The sequence below is a fragment of the Gossypium arboreum genome, chromosome 2 (assembly GCF_025698485.1).
Source record: "Gossypium arboreum isolate Shixiya-1 chromosome 2, ASM2569848v2, whole genome shotgun sequence".
NCBI classification, from domain to species: Eukaryota; Viridiplantae; Streptophyta; class Magnoliopsida; order Malvales; family Malvaceae; genus Gossypium; species Gossypium arboreum.
This window is the reverse complement of record NC_069071.1, coordinates 10,755,502-10,772,691: the sequence shown is the minus strand read 5'-3', so window position 1 is coordinate 10,772,691 and position 17,190 is coordinate 10,755,502. Positions and strand designations below refer to the sequence as shown.

The window sequence follows — 17,190 nt, the reverse complement described above, 5'->3', positions numbered from 1 at the left end:
CCCAAATTTTAACGATTGTTTGAGATTTTTTCTTTTTCCTTTTTTTCCTTTTCCCTATTTTTCGAATTTATCTTGAAAAAATTTAGAGTAACGTCCCAACCCCTACTCTTTTAAGTCATGAAACGTAACGCAAGTTGAGGCATGTAATAACTTAAAAGGCAGTCCAAATCTAAATAATTAGTGTAGACATGAAATTATCTTATAAGCCACTCTACATGTCAAATTTAACAGATGTCTTATCATAAAACCTACTACTGAGCCCTTTTTCATTGTCCTTGAGATTATAGAATTGAATCACACTCACACCAACACTTTATGCCAATTGTTACAAACAATTTGAATATACAATTTTTCACTTTGAAATTTTATTACACGAGGCAATCTATTTTACATGCTTTGCTGCAAAACAAAGAGCCTCCATAGAGGGTCTTTACCTACAGCATAAAAAATTAGTATTACAGATTATACATATGACTGTATGATTTGGATGGCATACCACCTGACTCACTGCTTCGGAGAACTTTTAAGCTCGAGATGCCAAATCTGTAGGCTTAAGCCACAACAACTATGATGAAAATAAGGAGAATGATCCCAAAGATTAACACCAGCAAACACCTCTGCATGAAAAACAGTAGTTGTATAATCGTATCTTTTTTTTAATGTCACAGATTTGCTCAAAACTTGCAAAAATTGATCAATATTGGAAATGTAAATATAGCATTATCCTAAATGGAAGTTTGAATTATCATCCACTATGAGAGGAAAATGGGGAACTGAAGAAATGTGTTATGTGAAACAACTATAAGTATGACTAAAAATTTGTAAACAGTCAACCATTGGCAGTTACAAATTGATTGAAAGAGCTGATTTGTTTAGCTCATAAGGCTGTCATTTTTGCTTTTATAAATTCAGTTAAATTTTGCTCAAGTGGTAAATGTGTTGTTCAGACAATTCAACACTTCTACACTTAATGGCAATTTAAGGAACTAGCACCCATAAAAGTTATTGTGCTGCTAGAGTCAAAGAACAAGAACTAATACCTTCCAACTAACTCCCATAAATTACTCCAATAAATCAAAACATCAATACACTAAACCGGGAAAGATACTTCCATATTGATCAAGGAGGGAAAATCAGATATATTAAACTTACTGTTGATGAATTTGCTCTCTGGATCTTGGATGCCCTTTTAAGATGTGAAATAGCTTGCACAGTTGCGGAATGGGAATTTTCAATATTCGAACCAATGTCATCTGCCAAGAGTAAAATTTCAACAGCTTGGGAAGTTAGCAGGCAAAAAATGGAGAATCTAGAGCAAGAAAGAGAAATATTCCACTGGAAGTACACAAAGTACACTAGTTTTACCAATCATGCCTCCTTGCACATGTACCAAATCTGCTAGATCTTTGAAAATCTCATTCACCTCACTGATCTGTTGCTGAACTTCTTTGATCCCCTGCTCTCGTTCTTCAATAATAGCTTCATTAAATGTGATTTCATTCTCCAACAGTACAACTTCTTGTCTTTTAACACAAAAAATAAATTGACAGTTAAAAGCATTTCCAGGAAAATGAATTGATGAAAAATTCAAAGGAAATAAATATAGCTTTACCCCTTGAATGGTCGATACGATAACCAAGCATGTAGATCACATGGATGAAAAAGAATATTTGAAGCCAGGCTATAATTGTTTAAAGCCTCAAAGAAAAATACTGCACTAATCCAGTGCAATTGTTTTGGCCGAAGTTACTCAAGAAAACCATTAAAATGAGTCTCATAATAGCAACTTCTTAAACATAAATAAGGAGGCTGATCAATTCTGGAAGTGGCAGTCCACACTTTTGAATGAGGAAGAAGAGAGGTAGAGATCCATATAAACGATTATGGAATTAGAAACCATCAAACATGATTACTTGAGAACCAGCAACACCATTCACGGAGTTAAGATGAAGAATTTCTCAATTTAACAAATCTTGCTTCTACAATATAAGGGGAAGATGAAAAGCTGCCACCTCAAAAGTATGAATCGCAAAAGCAATGGAGAAAACATTTTTTTCTAAGCAAGAAGCTTAAAATAATAATAAGGTTAAGTCATAACAGTGCTAAAGATTCTCCACTACGCCAATAGAAAAACCTTAGCTAAAATCTAGAAAGTTATTGCAAATAAGTAATAGCTTCTTAAGAGAAGGTTATAGCATCAACATACTATGTAAATAGAAAACAGCTCACCTTTTCGTAACCAGAAGATTTTGTTGTTCAAAACTCTTAGATGAATTGTTCTCCACCTCATGGGCAGCATAACTGCATATGTTTAATAAAAGTGTAACACAAGAGTCAAGTACAAAGGATAACAGCTGAGCAGTAATTAAATTATAGACAGTATGGTCAACCCTGTACCAGATAAAAGTAGCTTAAAAAGTAATATCAAAACCTTCCATAAGTAGCACCATATTACATTCCAATTTAATCTTTTATATTCTTCAGCAGCAATAGAAAGATTGTATAATTAAAAATATATACAAAAAAAAAGATAATAAAACATCAAAATCATTCACCAATATGCTTAATTTTTTAGAAGTCTTGATTTGATTTTCTTTTTTCATGTTCTATTGTTACTAACTAACTATATGTGTTCAAAATTCAATAAAATTAAAATTAAAAAACATAAAAAGGTTGGTTAATGTTTCACTCCGTACAGGAAGTCAAGATGTTTGTACCCAGAGCACAACCAACCTGAAATCACATTGAACATGCGCAGAAGCATGTGTATATTTGACAGATTCAGACAGGTGTTATCTTATATACAAGCTTCAGGGTATGTGTATTTATGCTGATGTTGCTGTATACGCATAAGAGTAATTACAATGCTTGTCAACTGTAAAAGTTACCTGGAAGGAAGAACTTCTTTGGGAGCAGAAGGTGTATATGCTGTTTCTCTCTCAGCTGCAAGTCTTTGAGCCTTCTGAAAGTCTTTAAGAGCTGCTTGAAAATCTTTCGCAAGCTTAGCATCAGCAATCTTCTTTAAGGGCTGCAGTTCAACGAAAAAATTTTTACGTGAGAAATGCAAGGCAATAAAATGACGGCGACAAATATAGTGGAGAATAAAAAAATTTCAAAAATCAATCGAGTAAAAAGATGAGAGAATAAAAGCATAAGCAGATAAAGAAGGGGAAACCAACAAGTAAACCAATGTCATCAAGGGTGAAATGAAGTGCTCGTGAGAGGTTACAGACACAATGGAAGTGTCTTAGAACACCCAAAATAGGACTGACTTGCATCCTTGTACCATAATTATTATCATAAAAATATTACGTAGTTTTCTATTTTTGGAGAAAAGCTGAACAAATTAAACAGAATTGCAGATTTAACATGCACTAACTTCTGCATCTTGATCAGCTTCACTTGCTTCCCTTAGTTTAGCTGAAGTCTCTTTGACCAGCTGCCCAATATGTAGCCTTGTCTTGTGCCTGCCAATGCAAACATCCAGATATAAGGACCAATGCCAAGCAAAACCATTGGTTGCATTACATATCATGTTGAGCAACAAAATAAGAGAGAAGTCGCTCTCATCCCATAAATTCCATCTAATCTATTCCGAGATTCATGTCAAAGATATCTAAATTGAGTCCCAAGTTCTAATCACAGGAACATGAAAGGTTAAATAGCATTAATCATGCAATCAGTCATTCATTCACTCAATTATTTGTTAGTTGTACATGGCTAAAAAAATAATCCCACAAAATAACAAAAATTCAAAACTCCACAAGAAAATTGTCCAAAATCTTGAATAAGCGTAAAACAAAACCAAGGGCCAAATACATTTTGGCTCCATAATTATATGGTCAATTTAGTTAAAAAGGCTAATCAAGTTAAATTCTCCCAATAATAAATCAGAAAAACCCATCTTCGAATTGACCTTAAAGGGGGGAAATTGTCAATTAAATTACTCGGTAGATGATCCAAGTACAGAAAATCCTGAAAGAAGGCCCTAATTTACCGTCTTTTGATTCGATGAAAAGTAAGCTTCAATTAAAACCAAAACTCAAATACATTTATAGCCCAGAATTTTATATGTTCAAATTTAAGTTTCATATCCAAAACGAATACACATAAAAAAAGTAAATCAATTTAAAATTTCCCGATAAAGAAGAAAAAGAATCAAAATAAAGAAAACTGTTATTTGGGGGGGGGGGGAAGAGAGAACATACAACTTATCGCGTAATTCAAAGGTGTCTTTAGGGGTAGCGAGGGAATTAACAAGGCGATCAAAGGCCAAAAGAGCAGTTCTTAATTTGAAAATCCCGGCCGCCACCGACTGCGAAGGCGAAGTGTCTCCTATTTCTTGCCTCAGCTTTTGCTGTGAAGAATTCAAGTAATTATTAGGGTGTGGCGTAGCGAACCCCGCTTCAAGATCCTGGAAACTCATCTTGTTTCTCTTGTTCCTTAAGGTTGGGTTGAAGAAAGGCAAAGGAAGAGTAACGAAGGATGAAAACTTGGCGTCGAGTTGTTGATGAAGTCTTTTATCATTTTAATTTATAAATTAAATTATTATAAATTAAAAACAAGGAAAAACTTGTTTGGTGTAGCCGCTGTTCAAGTCAAACTAAGACATTCTAATCTTCAAAATAAAATAAATAAATAAATTTCTGGAAGTTTCCATGGATTTGGACATCATACCAAATAAATTATGGCCATCCAAATTTTTTTATATTCAAAACTTATTTAATAATTAAATGTGAAATGTTTTTGCTTATAAATTTTCATTATTTTTAGGGTTCATATAATGTCTTTTACCACTTAATCCACATCTTTCTATATTAATAATAATAATTGAATTGAGACTTAATTAATTTAAAATTTATTTTTAAAGTATTAATTTTTTAATTATATAAAAATAATAAAAGACAAAAACATTATTATAATATTATTTATTAATTTATTAGAAAATATTTTTAAGTTATTTTATGATTAAATTAATGTTGAGTTGACACTTAACACATCACATCAAATTCATCAAATTTAAATTTTAATCTCGATTCTCTCTTAAATTTACTTTAGGTTTAAGTCTATCATATATAGATGTTAGCTTTATCGAGTCTTACATTGATTTCATTCTAGTTATAGTTACTCAAACATATATTATTTGTTATTTAAGGAACAACAACATAAGGTTTTTATTAAAAAATATAAAAAATTTAAAAATTTGAAAATAATATACTTAAAAAACTAAATACGAAAATGGTATAGTCAGAGTGGTCACGCCACTCTGACAGCGTGCACCACCTCGACGTGACACCTCCAACAAGAAAAAAAAAAAGAAAAAACACCGAAAACGAAAAAAATAAAAATGGGTCGTGTTGGTGCAGGAGGCAGACCTGCAGTCAAGTGCTTTTCAGGCGATTTGACCTCTCATGCAGAGGGGTTTTATTTTTTTGTTTAGGGGACCATAATATATGGTCCCCAAGCTTCATTTTCAGGAACAAAGAAGAAGAAAAAGAGAGAAGAAGGAAAGAAGAGAAGAAGAAGAAAGAAAAAAAAAGGGGAGGAGGAGAAGGAGGCGGTTGAGAGAAGAAAAAAGAAAAAGAAAAAGAGAAGGAGAAGAAGAAGAGGGAAGGAAAAAGAAGGAAAAAAAAAGGTAATTTTTTTATAAATTTGAGTAATTAATGTTAGTTTAAGTTATTTGTTTTAGTAATTATTGTTGTTGATTGATTTAGATTTAAATCGGATATAATTTTATTTTTATTTCTTTGCAAGGTGTTATTTGTTAAGAAGAGATATTAAGGTATGTTCAGATTTATTTTATATTTTTATTGAAGTATTAAGAATTTATGTGTAAAGAATATTTTTTGTTATTATTTTATGTAATTTATTTGTTAAGTGTGTGTTTTAGGTTGTTTAAAAGATTTTTAAATTTATTTGACTTATTATGGAATTTTTTATTTTTTATGTGATGGGGATTTAAACTTTTTACAAAAATAGTACAAAAATAAAATATTAAAAATATATTAATGAAAAAATAAAATACGAGAAGAAATAAAATACTGAAAAAAACTTTTTGGGGAAAGTGGTGGTGACGAGTTTTTGTTAAAATAATATAAAAATAAAATATGAAAATAGTATATTTTAAAAAATAAAATCCGAAAATAAAAAATACGAACAAGGTGCCAAAGTCAGTTATTTATTAAATTAATATAAAAAACTTAAATAATACATTTGAAAGATTTTATGCTAAAATAAAATACCAAAATAATATATTTTAAAAATAATATACTGAAAAAATATGAATAAAGTGATAAAATCAGGGTTATTTATTAAAAGATATAAAAAACACTTAAATAATACATTTGAAACATTATGTACTAAAATAATATAAAGAAATAAAATACGAAAATAATATATTTTAAAAATAATATACTGAAAATAAAAATTTACGAAGAAAGTATCAAAATCGGGTTATTTAGTAAATTAATATAAAGAAACACTTAAGTAATACATTTCAAAATTTTTTTGCTAAAATAATATAAAAAATAAAATACTGAAAATAATATATTTAAAAATATATCTGAAAAAATACTGAATAAAGTGCTAAAATCAGGGTTATTTATTGAAAAAATATAAAAATACTTAAATAATACATTTGAAATATTATGTACTAAAATAATATGAAGAAATAAAATATGAAAATAATATATTTTAAAAATAAGATACTGAAAAAATACAAAGAAAGTGTCAAAATCGGGTTATTTATTAAAATAGTATAAAAAAACACTTACATAATATACATAATACGTTTGAAACATTTTTGCTAAAATAATATAAAAAATAAAATACAAAAATAATATATTTTAAAAATAATATACAAAAAATACGAATAAAGTGCTAAAATCAGGTTATTTATTAAAAATATTAAAAACACTTAAATAATACATTTGAAACATTATGTACTAAAATAATATAAAGAAATAAAATAACACGAAAGTAATATATTTTAAAAATAAGATACGAAAATAAAAAATACGAAGAAAGTGCCAAAATCAAGTGTTATTTATTAAATTAATATAAAAACACTTACATAATACATTTGAAACATTTTGCTAAAACAATATAAAAATAATATCTGAAAATATTTTACTTATTATCATTTTAAAATAATAATAATATTTGTATTTAAATTGGATATATTTAATTTTTAATGTAGTATAGTAAAAAAATGTTGTCGAAAAAATTGTTTGCTATTTTTTATAAGTTATTCTAATAAATATTTAAAATCTATCAAACATTAAAATTAATAACCAAATTTATTTTGAAATTGTAGGCATCGTAATGGCTTCATTGATCAATAAGGAACTTTCTCACATATGTGACACGCTTAATAATACGGTAATATATTGTTATTTGTTACGCAAGGGTTCCATTAAAAAAAGATCTTATGTTATTATAACTATTTTTTTTAATTTAACACCGTCGAGGACTCGTCACCGCATATTAAGGGGCCAGGTGAATGGTGTAGGATATTTCCCGGATGCACGATCGATGCCCTACTTGAGCTAGTTGGATTCGGTCAACAAGATTGACCCGGACGCTCGATTCGGATTGATGCGATTTAATATCCGCATTGGTTGAGCGCATTAACGGAGACCCACATTTTCATTTGTTTGTGTGGGAGTGCACATCACTCGGAGGATGTTGCATTACGATTTGGGCTCCCTAATCGACGAGGATGCCGCCACGGCGTAAGTGCGATAGTTGAGCCTATTGCACTTTGTTATAGCCTACTAGGAGCCTCGCCGGCGATCTTTGAGTCTACTTTTTCGAGTTGAAATTTACATGGCTAAAAGCCAATTTTCAGCATTTATCAGATAATGCCACCGAAGAAGAGTTGGTGCGCAATGAGCGTACATTATGCATATCATAGGGGGTGTATTGATGCCCAATTTGAACAACAACAAGGTTCATATCCAGTATTTACCTTTGTTAGCTGATCTGCGTAGTGTTCGCTCCTATAGTTGGGGTTCCGCAGTTCTGGCTATGTTGTATCGTAAGCTTTGTTTGACGACAAAGCCTAATGCTGTAGACATGGGCGGATGCCTTATATTGTTGCAATCATGGGCTCTTTATCGGATGCCATTCTTGGCATCAGTTAGTCACCAACCATACGTATATCCGTTAGTTAACAGGTGAGAAAATTTAACTTGTTAGTAATTGACAATTTCTTTATAATGATACTATTCTAATGATACTATATTTACTTGAAAATTGTTTTCGTAAATGGAGTATTTATCCGGGTATTGGGAGGTCATACACTGTCCCGATATATCGTCTGATGATTGAACAACATGCCGGGGAAGGGGTAAGCTATTCAAATATTCGTGACATGTAATTGCTTTGTATATCTTACTCTAACCGTGTTAAATTTTAATCATGGTATTAATCTTGCAGTTTATATGAATGCCATACCGTAGACCAGAAATTGCGGCTATTATACCCTCGTCTACCTACTTGATTCTCATTTGTGGTGCACTAACGCACCAATTATCAGTTTCAATGTAGTCGAGTGGTACCACGAGGATCGAGTACTACGACAGTTTGGTTGCATCCAGTACATCCCGGATCCGCCAATGCATGTGAGGAGGAGGTTCACGGTAAGAATAAGAGAGGGAGACATGGACAGCATTGAGGGGTTACGCACCGGGGATATATTACGGTGTGGGAGAGTTAGATGGCTCGAAGACCTTAGATGGATATGTCTTTTGATTTGCGCCCATCGTTAGAGTACATACAATGGTACTTTAGTATGGGGAAGCCATATTTACTTGGTGGGCAGTCGACTATACTCCCCCCACACGTGCAGCGATCTGGGGCATACACCAGTGGCCGATATAGAGCCCGATCCACAACCAGATACTGAGCATGACCCAGAGCCGGAGCCCGAGGTACAGCCGGAGGCCTAGTCCGAGCGATCGCATTCGCATTCGACTGATACTTCTTATCATCCGAATTTGGCAGGCAATGACTATTTCCCGGGCTCGTCATCGCATTCACATTCGGTTGATATTTCTTATCATCCGGATTTGCGGGCAATGACAATTTCCCGGGATCATCGGGGGGTGGATACCATTACAGATTTGATATGTTTGGGTCGTACCAACAGCAGCATAGCAACTCTCCCGGCCCATATCCACCGCATTATAGCACTACCCCCGGCCCGTATCCACTGCAGTACTCCACTCCTACTGGGTTGTATCCACCGCAGCATGGCACTCCTCCCAACTCAAGTTCATCGATGCCATTCGAGCCATATGATTTTTCTTCTATGTATCAGACACCCTCACCTGCGACTGAAGAGGATGTTGGTCATCGTAATCACCCACAACGTGAACGTCGACCTCCGCAGAAATATACCCCTAGGACCACACCATCGAACCATCAATTTTAGGGGTTTCTTCGGTTTTGATATTAAAAAGTTTGTATTTTTTGTATATATTTAATTAGATTAGTTGAAACTTTGAAACGTGGAACAAAATTTGACCATAACGTAAATTAGATTAATTTGGACATTTTTGAACATTAAAATACTAAAACTTGTATCAAACTTAGTCTTGTAATATAAATTGGAACAAACTTTAAATACATTACAACGTTAATCTAATTGGAACATTAATTAAATTGGAACATACTATTACCGGTATATATAGAGATTTCATGGATGTATGAAATAGATGATACATATGTAGTTATATATGCAAGTTGAGTAAATGTAACTCAACCATTACCTTGATTGTATATGTGACTAATTCGTTGATTGAGTGTAGGTAATTGGTAAAAATGTTTGGTTATATGTGCTTCACGAGAATTGAATGATGATTATATTAATTTTTATTGTGTAATTGACTATGGGATCCATAAAATGGTGAGTTCATGATTAGTTGAAAATGATATTATGATAAATATCATTATATTGTACAAAAACAGTTTGGATAGTAGCAGTAGACCGACTTTGAAAATTCAATAAAAATTGTAGAAATTGAATTAAAGGCTGGATGAAATATGGAATTAAATCTTATTGACCCTAGTTTCACATATAAGAAATGGTGTAAGTGAAAGAATTTCATATTATGAGATATTTGAATTATTGTGAGATAGAGCCACAATGATTCTAGAATCCCCTATTTTGATTTCAGAAAATTATTAAAAATTGCACAAAAATATTTATGAGTTAAAATTTATATACTTAGAATCCTTAATGAGTTTATTTTCAAGAGAAATAGACAAGAACATTATCCAAATCCTGTACTATAATATAATTTATTTTTAGTGAATAAGGGTCGGAGCTGTGGAACAGCAAAGTAAGGGTAACTTTAAAGAATAAACTGTACTAATTGACTAAATCAAAAATTTTAAAAATTTTATGGTAAAAATATATGTGAGCTTAGTTTCTAGAAAAATTAGCGGATCTTAATTTGGAGTTCCGTAGCTCCAGATATAAATAAATTCGTAACTGCAACTCCAGAAAACAGCTTGATGGATTTTTAACAAATATAGAGGAATATTTGCAATACAATTTTTTTCATATAAAATAAATACATTACAACATAAGTTCAATTCCTACCTGATCGTGACGATTGTCCGACATGATAGTTTCGCTGCGGGCATTTACTCCGATTATGACCAGCTAACCTGCATAATCCACAATGCGTACCGTCGGATTTCTCCCTAATGTCCATTTCATTACGGATTCTAGTTGATTGCGGACGACCTCTAGGATTCCTGCGTAGCCCTCTGTCTGGGACAAGTTCAAAAGTCATCGGAGGCACTTCCTATGTAGACAGGTCGGGCAGGATAGGGAACTCATTTTCCTATACACGTAACGTGCGATTGAGTGTGTACACATCATTGACAAATTGTTCAACATTAAGGTTCACTTTAGCACACACTGCAACGACATGCGCACACGGATAATGAAGTGTTTGGAATCTCCTGCAATCGCATTGTCTATTCCGGAGATCAACTCCATAGGACCTAGGTGGTAGACCGGGTCGACGACCAATAGTCTCCGCAACTCGAAACGTTTCAAGGCGTTGTGAATATATTTCTACATTCATCGACCTCGCCATCCAATAGTTTGCAACCATTGCATCACTAATATCTTCGACAAACACGTGTCCTGCCTCAATTTGGTTAACTTGTTGCTGACCCATTCTTGGCATCAAGGTAGCCAACCTGTAGAATGTAGCCGAGAAGACTGTTGAAATCGGAAGATGTCGTGTTTTCAACAATACAGCGTTGACCCCCTCCACTAAGTTTGTGGTCATTTGACCATAACGAAAGCCCTCATCAAAACTTTGAGCCCATTGCCACGGCTCCATAGTACTCAACCACTATCGGAAAGATGTATTCGTTTGACCCTCCATGTCACTCTCAAGTCGAGTCATTCTTTGGCGAAAAATGTGTGGCTCTAGCTCATACGCTGTATATGTATTAAGAAAAGATAAGTTACAGTATTGCCCTAAAAAATTATATTGAAAAGATAAGGCAATCGTTTACCTATTTTCACAAATTGTCTTTTCCAGTCTACATTTTTATAATCTCTAATGAAGTTAGATGCGATGTGACGGATGCAGTAAATGGATCTCCATGGTACACCGGAATGTCTAATGGCGGCAATTAATCCTTTCCCTCTATCAGAGATAATGCAAATATTATCGTTGCTAATAACATACCTCCGCAGGCTGGTAAGGAAGAATTCCCACGATTCCATATTCTCCTTATCTACAATGGCAAATGCTATCGGGAGCATGTTCCTGTTGCCGTCTTGAGCAACCGCAATAAGTAAGATCTGTGTATATTTTCCATATAGCCAGGTCCCATCCACTTGCACAAATGGCTTGCAGTGGGGAAATGCATGCACACATGGATCAAACGTCCAGAACATCCGATGGAAAATTCTTTTTCCCGACTGTAGTTGGTCATCTGGGCCTTAATAAGGTCGTGTTTGTAACTCAATGACGGTTCCTAGTACGTACTCCCGTATAGCGGCTATCCATCCCTGTAGCTCGTTATTCGACGCATCAAAATCCCCATACAATTACTCTATTGCCATCTGTTTTGCTATCCATGCCTTTCGATATGACACTCGATACTGAAATCATGCTTGTATTTTGGCAATCAGTACCGAAACTTTAATGGTCGGCATGTCCTTCACCATTGGCATGATACACGTACAGATAGTTTTAGAATCAAGTTTTCAATGATCTTCTGTCATACGTGTTGATGTACATGTGTGAGGCCCAACAAATTTGCGTATCTCCCACATCTGCGAATTTTGAATAAATGCAGCTCGTACCCACCAATTGCAGCCTTCCGCCGACTTCCAACACTCCCCAATATATAATGTCGGTTTGGACACTGCAACTTTATAATCTACTGATATATTCATGTTATACTGCTTAATAGCAAATACGCACTCTTCTTTACTTTCGAATCTCTGGCCGACGAATAACTCCTCAGGATCAGAATTTACGGCCAGTCGGTGAGCAGGAAGTATTTCAGGGTACTCTGGGAACTCGGCTACATGTGCCGCGTCTGGGTCTATGAGCGACATGTGTGGCCCAGGATTATTGTGAATCACAACACGTCACATCTGGTTCCTGACCGAAAACGCACTAATGTTTCCATCGTCATTCACGTCTTCATCATCAATATCATCGGGGACATCGTCCACATCGGGATCACTATCACTATCGACTTCTTAATAACAAAGATCACTACTATCGTAACCATCATCACCAACCACATCCATATCGGGTGTAAAATTAAAATCAATATCAATCTCACGTATAGTCGATTCACTATCAACGTACGATATTGGAGCTACCATGCACGGTTTTTGAGCTCTATGTTTCACCATATGCAGTGAGATTTTCATTTTCCTCCATACCGGCTAACTCAGCAAATAAGTGAATCGGTGCATTTTTGTCACTCCCATTCCCACAATAAAGAGCGATCATTGTCTCCACGTCTTCGTCGTCTACAAGTTCCATTTCAGTGAATTTGATTGGATCTGTCGAAACTAGAAACTTGAAGAAAAGTTTCGAAATCTTTCTCCCACAACGTCTAACAATTTTTACGTTAATTCTTCCCTTTATATCATCCAACAAGACATTTCTATTAAATCTCATTGCTATTTTTTGCCGACATTCAAATATGCATCCAACGGTTGTTGTCAAGATAATTCCATCGAAATAAATGCATACGAAAAACTGATTATCCATCTTCAATGCTCAATCTGTTAAAAAATAAACAAACTTTCTCAAAATAATTTCGAACACCAAATAAACTGCTTAAATAAAAAATTTAATTACTCAATATGCAATTTTTTTCATTCATAAGGTTATAGTTTTCCAGTTCTCATTTTATATATAAACAACATTTATCTTTACATTTAACCATTTAAATTCAGTTCTATGTTTTCTTCCATCTCCGACCCTGTATCTTTATCTGGGAAATACTGTACAATCCAATTTAGATATTCTTGATTCTCTTCATATTCATCTTCTACAATCCAATTTGGGAATTCCTCGGGATCTTCTTCCTCTTCAATTTTTATAACGGGTATTGAAATTAGAAATTCTCTTGGTAATTTCCTAACATCTAATTTATCCATCCATGGTATGTCAATCACATTTTACTTCCAAGTCAACTTTTGTGAACCTATACTTTGTCTCACTATTTTCCTTGCTCCATAAGAGATTATAAACTTTACGAAGCATATAACTAGATTCCAATAGGTTCGTGGTACCAATGTCTTCCAAAGTTGGTCTAAAATGATTTGATGTTCCCGTTCTATTAATGTCCCTCTAAGGGTTAAGTATTGAGCTTTATTCTCCCTAATCATTTCATGACCTTTCCACAACACTTCTTGCATCTTTGTATTTACTGTCATAACGTGTTACACAATGTCTTCTTCTGGTTTCATTCTGTAATCTTGCACTTCTCTCATTATCTTATCAACTTTCTCCCTTTGTGCTGAAGTTGTTATTTCATCAGGTAATACCAAATATGTTGCCATATCTAACAATATCTATAACATGCCAAATAAATTTCATAAATATTATCTAATCAACCTAAAACGCAGTTTTTACCTAATAATATAAAATAAAATAAAATACCAAAATAGGTTGTTTGAAAGATTATGCCAAAAGTGCCAAAATGGTACTTAATCTTTCAAACAACTTATTTCGCTATTTTATTTTATTTTAAAATAGTAAGGTAAAAAACCTACCTAAAACACATATAACAAAATAATACATTCTTTACATAACATAAATAGGCTTTTTAGGTTTTTTTTAGAATAATAATAACTAACAATAATTATGGTTTTTACTAACAATAATAATAAGGATTTTTACTAACAATATTAATAACTAACAACAAAAATAATAAAATCAACAATAACTATAACAAACAAAAACACATTAACAATATAAAATTCATTATTCAAAAAATTTATACCTTCTTTTTTCTTTTCTTTCTTTTTCCTTCTCCTTCTTTTTCTTCCTTCTCTTCTCCTTTCTTTCCCTTTATTTTCTTCTCCTTACCGCTGATTCTTGCTCCCGGAGTTGCTGGCTCTGCATGGTTTTATAGTGCTTAGGTGCCACCCGTGGGACCCACACAACTGGTGCCGCCTCTGCCAGAGGCAAGACTGGTGCCGCCTCTGCCAGAGGCAACACTGGTGCCGCCTCTGGCACCAACATGACCCATTTTTTTTTTTCAGTGTTTTTTTTCTTTTTCAGTTTTTTTTTACTGTTGGAGGTGTCACGTCAGGGTGGTGCCGCCTGTCAAAGTGGCGTGACCACCCTGACTATACTATTTTCGTATTTAGTTTTTAGGTATATTATTTTCAAATTTTTAATTTTTTATATTTTTAAGTAAAAACCCACAACATAACACCTAATCATTAAGTAAAATAAAAAAATAAAAACTTGTAAATAAATATTGATAAGTTTAATTTTATATTAATTATATTTCTTGAGTTTAGAGTTTATATTTTAAGTTTTCTATTATGATTACAAGAGAGGAAAATTTAATACATATCATTAATATTTAAGTATGTTTCAATAAAATTATTAGTATTTATTTAGGGTAAAAGAGACTTACCTCTCAAGTTTGGTGTAAGATATATTTTTTCTTATAGTTTGAAAAATCTTGAATTACCAATTCGGTTTAGAGAAAACCATGTAAAATCTTTTAAGGATTTCTTTACTAAATAAATTTTAAATAAAAAATTGGTAAAAGTACCGGAGAAGCTCTTATATATGGTGGTGTATCGCATTTCATCTCTTCTACTGAAAAATGGGCAAATTAGCCTTTAAACATTTCGAAACATGCAAATTAGCTCCTCTGTTAAATTTTATCTATTAAATGACATAGGACCTTAAATTCATGCTGAAAATTATTTTTTTATGGGTAAACTACAAAAATGTTATCAAACTATTAATTTTTCGATTTAGTTACGAAAATTTTCAAAATTAAATACTTTAGTCACTTTGGGCCGATATGGTCTTTTTTTATTAGTCTAGTAACAAAATTAGCCCTATAATGTTTACATATTCTATCAATTTGCTCCTAAATATAAAAAAATTTAACAAATTTGGCCCTCAACATTTACAAAACCTATCAAATTAGTCCTAACTCTAAAAATAAATAAAAAATATTTTTTAACAAATTTATTTTTAGCCTTTTATAACTCATCGACTAACCCATGTGAGATATTAGAATAAGAAAAACGGTACCGTCTTTTGCAACAATTTCTTTTAGTGTAAAATTAAGTTTATAAAAAAATCATGGAACAAAAAATATGTTTTAAAACATAAAACACAATTACATTGATAATAAAATTTGAAACGTATTAACGTAGAATAAATATTGTGTATTACTTTTTTAACTCAAGGATTTGTTTTTGATGATATGGCATTTAAATAGTCTATCCATACATGTCATTCAAAAAGGTTATCCATGAAAATATTGTAACACCCTTTATCGTCCTAACGCATGTGATAAATGATAAATCTAAAATATTTTAATCTCGTTCTTAATGCATTTTCGGATGATTATTTATGCAATTTGATGAATTTGATACTCCTAATCCTTTGAATTCATGTTCTTATACTTAGGTGAGCATTGAGCAAAAATTGGACAAAAAAAAAGTAGATTTTAAGAGCCACACGGGTTCGACACACAGCCATATGCCAAACCGTGTGGATTTCACAACTTGCTTCACAAACACGCGGGAAAATGCAATTTTTAGACTTTCTGAGTATTCTAAAGTCTATAAATACCAAATAGAAGAAGAGATATGAGCCAATAGAGAATATTAAAGAAGACAACTCGAAGAACACAATTGGAGCCAACTCTGAAGCAGATTTCCATCAAGATCGAAGACCTCCTTTTAATTTCTTTTGAAGTTTTTATGAGTTTCTTTATTTCTTATGGTTATTCTGACTTTGAGATGTTTTTATTCAGAATTATGAACTAATTCCCTAAATACCTGGAAAGATGAACTCTATGATGAATTCTATTATTTGATTTTTGTTTTACGTGATAAATATTTGATTCTTATTCTCAGTTATGTATGTTTATTCATTGTTTTAATATTTTCGGGATATTAATTCATGTTTAATATGCTTAAATCAGAAGAGGAAAAGTCCTTGTTTAAGAGTAGATCTAGTATAATTGAGTAGAGTTGCATGCAATCCTAGAAATAGTACAACATAAATATATAGGATTAGAGTCAAATCTAATAAGGGAATCCACAAATCAATTAGAAAGAAATTTTAGTTAATCAACCTAGAGTTAGTTGCTCTTACTCTCGAAAGAGATTTTAGTATAATTTAGGGATTTCTACAGATCAAGATACCAAGTGAATAAATCGTTTAACTCAGATTTATAATAATAAATGAAGTCTAGGTGAATTCTGTCCTGGGTGTTGTCTCTCTCATTGGTTATTATTCAATTATTTTCCTGATTTATTCTCTGTTAAGTTCTTAGTTAAATTAGTTTAGTAATTTTAGTTTAAAACCCATCACTCTAAATTGTCAACTAAATAATAGAAAAACGGTAATTACTAATACTTTTAATCCTCGTGGATACAATATCTCTACTTACCATAGTTGTACTATTTATCGATAGGTG

The 17,190-nt window shown here is 32.5% G+C and overlaps 1 protein-coding gene across 1 annotated transcript; it reads right to left on the bottom strand.

Moving 5' to 3' along the window:
- Nucleotides 1-236: 236 nt before the first annotated feature.
- Nucleotides 237-4,627, bottom strand: LOC108484027 (syntaxin-21-like). The gene is made up of 7 exons (XM_017787636.2): nt 4,209-4,627; nt 3,380-3,467; nt 2,889-3,028; nt 2,230-2,301; nt 1,366-1,523; nt 1,153-1,253; nt 237-617 (listed from the first exon to the last, which is right to left on the bottom strand). The coding sequence occupies exons 1-7, from the start codon at nt 4,424-4,426 to the stop codon at nt 552-554; spliced, it is 843 nt and encodes a 280-aa protein (XP_017643125.1). The 5' UTR covers nt 4,427-4,627; the 3' UTR covers nt 237-551.
- Between the last annotated feature and the right edge of the window lie 12,563 nt (nt 4,628-17,190).